Raw genomic sequence first — 8061 nt, 5'->3', positions numbered from 1 at the left:
TGTATGATGAAAATAAGGATTGATTAAAGATTGAATTCAGGTCGAAACAAGCTTTAACAGACACAAATTAGCAATTTCTTTAGTCAAGGGGAGTACTACATAGTAATGCTGACTTACTTTCTTGATCTTTCTAGTTATGAGCAAGTGCTATTTGCCAAATGCATTAGTATGTGCAAAGGAATAGTTATGTTCTTGCTAATCTGGGTTCATTTGTGGATGGTGTTAAAAGCTTATACTGCTGTTGATCCTGATCTGCATGTATGTGTGGGGCAGACAGAATTTGCCCATCAATATTGATTTTGTTGTCATCTTATGCTGACAATGGAACAAATAATGTTGACTATAGTTTACGGTCCGAGTGCTTGTTTGGTTTAGCGATTTCAATACGTGTCATTTGAGAAAATAACGATTTCAAAACGCAGTTAAGTGTTTGATACGGTTGTGGTTTTGAATTTAAAATCGCATTTTGATTTTTAAAATTGTTTGTTTTAAAAAATGTAACCCTTTATTTGCAATTTGAAAACGTGAAAAATGTACTATGTTTTTTAAACGCACTCTCAAACAAGACATTTTTTGTAATTTTGTTTAAAAGTGATCGTTTAGCTTGTCAAATCACGGGGAACACAATTTTAAAATCATATTCAAATGACTTCGTTATATATTAGAAGTGATTTGCTAAGAATCCCATAATAATCTTTCATAGTAAAGACATATCACCTCAAGTGGAATTCGAAGGAGATACATTACAAGTAGTGCAGAAAAAAATTGCTGTAATTATGGCTAATTAATTGACGACGTTGATGTTGGGATAGTGCTGAATTCTTTACAACAACTATGGCTAATTAATTGACGACGTTGATGTTAGGATAGTGCTAAATTCTTTACAACAGTTTGAGGGGTGTTTACGTTAAAAGAGAAGTGAATGGTTCAGCTCATAAGCTAGCAAAAAATATGCTTTCTCTTAGAAATGAAGTGATCCTCATAGAAAAAAGCTTTTAAGTTTTAATTACAGGTCCTGTTTGGAGGAGGGAGGAAGCCTTGCTCCCTGTTCCCCCCCTCTCTGCCTGTGCGGTTTTCTCGTTTGTTCCATTTTTGCTTAGAGCTTTTTTCTCTTGGTGCCTCATAGCATGGTAGCCGTCGTGACTCCGCCTTGCCATGTCCACTGTGTTGCCGATCTTTACCGCATCTCTCCATCACCCTTTTTTTTGCGCCGTCGGCAGCTTCCTCCGCTCTTTGCTCCAATGTTTGCTGCTGTGTTGTGTGTTTTTTTTTCCTGTATTTTCTTACTTGTTTTATTGTCCTGGCGTTTGGGCTACGTGAATAATTTTTTGGCCTTTCGGGTCAAGAAGGACTACTTTTGGTGTGGTGCTTTTACTCATGCTTGAAGAATGGCTACCTATGTCCCGAATTGAATCTGCATCGGGCAGATATGTTCTATAAGCTGAAGATCATAGGATTTCAATGTAAGATTTGTATATTTTTAACCTCTATGACGTGTAATCCTTTAGCTTTGGCTATAAATTTCAGAACTTTATGCTCTATGATTGTAAGAGTTTTTATGCTCTTGATTATTCATGAATGAAATCAGAATGAATTTTTTTTTTTTAAAAAAAAAAAAAGTGATCCTCATAGAAGAAGCCTCATTGTAATACCCTATTTTTCTCATCAATAAAATAAATGTGAGAATAAAACCATATTGACCACATCAACCACTAATAAAAAAACTAGTAGCTCATATATTTGTATCGTGGAAATTGTATGGGCTTATGTATGCTCGGGTTGGGTTTATGATTTCATAAAGTGTGATTTAAAAATAATAATTTTAAAATATGCAATTTGAAAACATGATTTTTAAAAACGCAATTATACGTTTGGCAAAATAACGATTTGACATTTAAAACTGTAATTTAGCCTTTAAATTTTTGCATTTTCAAAAAAATACATTCTTACTTGCGATTTAAGAATATAGATTGTTTACATTTTTAAATATTTAACAATTTAATTTAAAATTACATTCTTAATGATAAAATTGCTACCTCAAACGCACTCAAAATCTAAAAGAAGAGAGCGAAGGAAATGAGAGCCGTTAATATCAACAATGCCCAATCTTCCATTTCCCGTCTAATTGGAAACAACAATGTCAGTGAAAAGTTCCTTTTAAACTTCATGTTTTTGTACCCTATGGTTAGTTGAGCACTCACTTTTAGTTTTAGGGCATATAAGAATTAACAAAAAAATAAAACAAAAAACTAAGCGCTCGTTTGGGTGTACGACTTTTTTTTTTTTTACTCAATTGAACTCAAAATTGCAAATATTGATGAGAAAAAAGAGTTGAGATTATGTTTGAGTTGTTTGAAGAATATAAAATATAATATTAATAAATCAAATTAAAAATTAAAAATTAAAAATATATATTAAAAAAAAATTGGGGTAATTTTGAACCACCCAAGGGGTGGCCGAGCCACCCCCCCAAACCACCCCCGACTGGGTTTCGGGGGGTGGATCGGCAACCCAGTCGGGGGTGGCTGCGCCACCCCACTGGTTTCAGGGTGGCCGGCCACCACCCCTAAATATATATATTTTTTATTTTCTTGATTTTTAAATTTTTTTTATTAGTTGGGTTGAAAGATATTGAGTGAAGTTAAAAAATTTTGTGTTGAGTCGAGTGTTAGTCGTGTCAAATAAAACTGAAAAAAAAAAAAAGAGAAAAAGAAAAAAGAAAATTGAGATAAGTTGGGAAGGATTTCCTTCCCAAAATATTGCATCCAAAGGCTAAAAAATATATCATTTTTTTTATTTTTGGGATTTAGGGTCTTTTAAACATAAGGTTTGAGGTTTTAAGTTTTTTTTTTTTTTTTTTTCATAATTTTAGATGAATGCACCCAAGATCAAAGTCACCCACATAAGAATATGGGAACTTTATAAGAAAAATATGGTGTGCAAAAAGCTTTAAAAGATACAAATTTTCTTTAAGATTTTAGATTGCATTTGACATTGCAATTTTACGAGCCAAGTGTACATTTAAAAAAGAAAAAAAAAAAAAACGAATAAAAAGGATTTCATTTAAGAATTTGTTTGGATAAAAGGTTCTGAAAATGTAGATATTTTTAATTATAATTAAAAAAAAAGTTGTAATTAAAAATTACTATTTTTCTCAAAATCGCAAAACATCTAAATGAAACATACGTTATTGGACAAGAATTAGCTATAATTCATATAAACCAATGGTAATAAGTTAAACACACAACGTAAGAAAAGTGGTGGGTGGTGGCTGTGTTTCGCCGTAAATGTAGTAGGCTGAGCTTACGAAACGATATCGTTTCTGCCTATTCAGCCTACCCCTTCCCGTCTTCATTCAATCCTTTGCAGGTCCAGCCGATAATCTCATCTGTTAACTTGCCTTTCCATTATCCTCCTCCAACTTTCTCGAGAAAGTGACAGAAAATTGGAAGTCAAAAGGAAAAATTCAAAGAAACCCAAAACTCCAAAAACCATGAGGTCCTTGTATTTCACTCCACCAGCCACACCCATTTCAATCCGTAATCCTCGTATATCACTCACAAATGGCGCCTCTGAGCTGTGTTTCCCAGTTTCATTTCATCCAATTCAGCCTCTTAAACATCCACTCACTGTTCTAAAATCTCAGTCTCATCCAAACCCACAGAGCAATTTACATGGAGTAGGAGAAGAAGAAGACCCAGATGCCCAAGATGCCCAAGTTCAAGACTTGAGGGTCCCAGAGCATTGGTCGGTGCCCTCCAAGGCCTTGGAGGTATAACTTTTCCAGTTTCTTCATATTTAGCCCATTTTCCACTTTAACTTGCATAATTTATTTTCGAACCTTTGTGCTTTATTATTATGTCATGGGCATTGTAAATTTATAGCAAGTGTTGATATGCTGGGTACCTTAAAAAACTATGGTTATATAGAATAACCAAGATTAGCTGACAGTGAATCTTGGGAGTGGCTTTCTTTTCTTTCTTTTTTAATATTAATTATTGTTTTAACCCGTTAATGGTTTTCAATACTTCAATTAATCATATGAGATTTATTCCCTTTAAGAGTGAACTTCCAATTAGGAATCAGACTTCCTAAGCAAGGCTGCTAGGCAGCTCTTGGTCTTTTGAAGCATGGATCGTTTTTATGTTGCTGTTTGTATTGCCTTGGTGAACTGATTTTATTGCTATTCTAGCAAGACCACCCAGCTATTTGTTACAGCCATCAATAACCACTGATGATCAAGCTGTATTCCTTAAAATTCTTCTATACACGTGTGGAAATAGGCATACGAGGTTTAATATGATTCTGTTGGAATGTGGTTAGTGTTAGAAAGTCTGCATTTATTAGGTGTGGATTTTGGTTGTAGTTTGGCCTCTCCATCTAATAGCTTATGCTTTATAGGTTGGAGTTTCTAACATGGAGCTCAAGCTTGGTTTGTTGTCTGTTTGTTTGTTGGCTCTGTGGACTTAAAATAAGGTTTTTGGATTTCAAGTATGGAAGACTCACCCATGTTCTGACTCTGCATTTATGAATACATCTTAATGACTCGGCATAACAAGCACTCCTTACAGCCTCACCAAAACCATTTTTTTGTTATTTTGGTGAGCCAATTTAACAAAAGTAGCTTAAATTTCCACTTTTCAGACTCACTACTTAAAAAAAAAAAAATAGTGAAGTGAACAGTACTTACCAAATATAAAAATTACTGTTCACTCACCTATTGATTAAACAACTCATTTCTCTCTCTTCTTTGTTTGCTTTTCGTTTCTCTCTTCTTCTTTTTTTTAAGAATAAACAAATCTTTGAAAAATAATATTTAAGTGAAATAATAAAAGTGGATTGTTAAAATAGTGAGGTTGCTCCTCCTGGGCATGAGGATAAACTGCTTAGCCCGTCAGGGGTGAAAGCTCCTGGATTACCTGGTAACTGGTTCTGGCGGGTGGGGTCAGTTACCCGTAGGAGTTTGATTAACAGTGAGGATTGTTGTACAGTATGCGTTTGCGACGTGCAATTAATCTGAGTAAAGTTCTCCTACGTTATCAAAAAAAAAAAAAAAATAGTGAGGTTGCTCTAAGTGCTCTTAAAAGGTGAGTTGTTAAAATAACCAAAAGTGTAGTTTTGGTTATTTTGGTGAGTAAAATTTGATGAAGCTGATAGGAATGTTCCACTCACTTTGGACTTCCGAATAGTCTCATGGCTTAAAAGTGCTAGACCCCCTTATCATTGGCAGCATCTCTCACCACGTCATTGCCCTTCTTTACCTCAGTTTTTTAGAGTTTATTCCTAGGTATCTTGAATAAAAGTGTCCAACATTACCGTATTGCATCATGTTGAAGCAGATTTTTGAACAATCGGGATTGATGACGGGGCTCCTACGAAATAGAGAAAATGGTTACAGGAAAACCGTTGGTCCCCAAAACCGAGGAATGGGGGACCGGTATAGGCCATGCCTCCCCCCTCCCCCTTCCCCCCAATTCATAAGGGAAAACAAAAATTTATAAGTTTTTTATTTTTTGTTTTTTGCCTACTGGCTCCCACCAGTTAAATTTTTGGGCCTTTGGTCCATGTCCATATTAATTTCTGCCTCCGTCCCTGAATGCTTAAGTCATTAAATTTGTCGAGAATAAAAACTGAATAGAGAGATTTTTGGAGGGAGTGATGGTGATTCCTGATTTTTGAAGAGATTGGCCCCCTTTAAGTTTAGGCTTTTGAATATGATTCCCGGATGTTTGTCATGTGGTGGGCTTAGAATTGTCTAATTATTTCCATATAATGGGATGCTTGAGTTGGCCAAGGCAAATTTATTGTACCAACGCATCAAATGGGATGCAAGAATCGAAGTTGTATTCCACCTTGACCTGCAATTCTTTGGCTTAGATTGGGAAGGAGACAAAAATGTAATTAGTTATGTCTTTCTTACAGTGATTTCTTTGAGGTATTGTTAAACATTTCAAGGTGCATCCACAGTTGAGGCTCTAGATATAATGATTATTGACACTTGCAGCCTCCATTTCAGGAATCGGAGTGGCTCAGGTTTACCCTGCATAAATGGTTGGATGATGAGTATTGTCCAGAGGAAACCAATGTGGAAATCAGCAAGGTTGCTGCCAATTCATACTACCAATCTCTGCTACAAAAACAAACAGACCTGGGCGAAATATTGTTGAAGATGGCCAGAGAATTGGAATCCATTTCCTACCAAGAGAGCTTTCATGGGGCATTCTCCTCTGCAAATGCAGCAGTGAACTTGATTGTCCAACGTATAGCTCAGGTCTAGTTGTTTAACAAAGTTGAGCTCTGTGAAAAGTAACAAACAACTTTCTTGTGCAAATATAGACAAAACATGAGTTTCTAACATCGTACTCAATCTTGGTTTGTTCATGTGTGAAAAAATCTTATAGGAGATTTGTGTGTTGATTGGAATCAAAAACTATTCCATCTTCAATTACAATTGAGAAAACTAGAATAAGAAAATCATTGAGAAAGGTGTTTTCATTAAAATATATACGAACTGTTAAAAGGAGTTAATGATGGCATGGCCAGGAATATCTGATTTGATTGTACAGGTTGTAACTGATGAACATTTTGTTTCTTATACAACAACCCTTTCGCCTTTCATTTTTTTTTTCCTTTTATAAAAAATTCACGTTAACAAACACTATTTTTTTTTTTTTTTTTTCACTTACCCATTTTGTTTCTCATTTTTCCTCTAAAAAGGGTTTGCCAAACACCAAAAAAAAAAAAAGAAAAAATTAAAACTTTTGATGAGAGTTGTTGAGGTGATTGAATCATCTGTCGACGCAAATTATATGCAATCATTCCCTGATGCTTTTTTCAACAGAATGATGGGGGCTGTTTGGCGCTAGACTGAAATTGTTTAGTGGTATGAAACTGTAGTAAAAATTAATTAACGTAAGAAAAAGTAAGAATGTTTGGTATAAAAAAGTGAAATATATATATATATATTGCAGTGATTTTTTTATTTTCAACAGAGTTATGGGGGCTGTTTGGCACTAGACTGAAATTGTTTAGTGGTAGGAAACTATAGTAAAAATTAATTGATGTAAGAAAAAGTAAAAATGTTTGGTATAAAAAAATGAAAAATAAAAAATAAAATAAATAAATTATTTTGCAGTGATTTTTTTTAAATTTTTTTTATTTAAATAGTAGTAAAAAATTATTGAAATGATGTAAAAAGTAAAAATGTTAAGAGTTGAAAAAATTGAGAAATAATTATGGGCCACTAAAGGGCCATTGCCAAACAACTCCCAAGAGCTCTTTTCAAGCTCGAGTTATTGGACGATTTGTCAAGCAAATTATACTCGCTATAAAAAGCATCTTCGGCAGGAATTTTCATTTTAACTACTAAAAATATTTTTTTTTTCTTTCATTTTAGCGACTAGTTTTTTACTACACACTGTAACAGAATATCTATTTTAACTTTCTACTCTAATTAAATATTATTTTTTAATATTATTTTATTATTTTTTAGGGAGAAAGAGAGAGAGGGAGAGAGAAAATATTTAAAAAAATAGAAAAAAAGAGAAAATATTATGCAAAAGTTGCTACAGTTTGTAACAAATTGTTGAATTTTTTTTATTTTAGAAGGTCTGCTGGAGCATGAAAATACTAGATAGTAGCTAAATTTAACTTAATTAAAATACCCATTTAAAAGCCTTGCTGGAATGCTGCTATTACCACAACTTTTTCTTAAAAAGTTTTCATTTATTATTTTTTAAGTTTGGAGAAAAGGTCTGGTTAATTGCAAGGAGATGCTTCTATCAAATCATTTCTTAAGGTTCAAAAGATATCAATTTAGGGTACATTTGGCATTGTGATTTTATAGACAAAAATATAATTTTAAACCAAATCGCAGAAAATGAATTATTTGAAATTGATTTTTTAAAAAATCGCAAATAATAAGGTTTTTTTTTTTTTTGAAAGATGCACAATTTTAAAAGGTCAAACTGCGATTTCAAAAGTTAAATCGCGATTTTGCCAAACGCTTAACTATGTTTTTAAAAATTACATTTCAAATTACATATTTTAAAATCGATATTT

General features: G+C 33.4%; 1 protein-coding gene across 1 annotated transcript; it reads left to right on the top strand.

Moving 5' to 3' along the window:
- The first annotated feature begins 3269 nt into the window (after nucleotides 1–3269).
- Nucleotides 3270–6375, top strand: LOC132171813 (plant/protein). The gene is made up of 2 exons (XM_059583216.2): nucleotides 3270–3772; nucleotides 6017–6375. The coding sequence occupies exons 1-2, from the start codon at nucleotides 3494–3496 to the stop codon at nucleotides 6275–6277; spliced, it is 540 nt and encodes a 179-aa protein (XP_059439199.2). The 5' UTR covers nucleotides 3270–3493; the 3' UTR covers nucleotides 6278–6375.
- Nucleotides 6376–8061: the final 1686 nt, after the last annotated feature.

This window comes from Corylus avellana, chromosome 1 (genome assembly GCF_965113065.1).
Source record: "Corylus avellana chromosome 1, dhCorAvel1.hap1.2, whole genome shotgun sequence".
NCBI classification, from domain to species: Eukaryota; Viridiplantae; Streptophyta; class Magnoliopsida; order Fagales; family Betulaceae; genus Corylus; species Corylus avellana.
Note: the sequence above shows the minus strand (reverse complement) of the source record. Positions and strands in the feature narration are given on the sequence as shown.

Bases quoted from the DNA above. Each gene is read 5' to 3' on its own strand.
- LOC132171813 (XM_059583216.2), top strand. From the start codon at position 3,494: ATGAGGTCCTTGTATTTCACTCCACCAGCCACACCCATTTCAATCCGT. The intron at 3,773-6,016 runs GTATAACTTTTC...CCTCCATTTCAG, and splicing joins TGCCCTCCAAGGCCTTGGAG to GAATCGGAGTGGCTCAGGTT.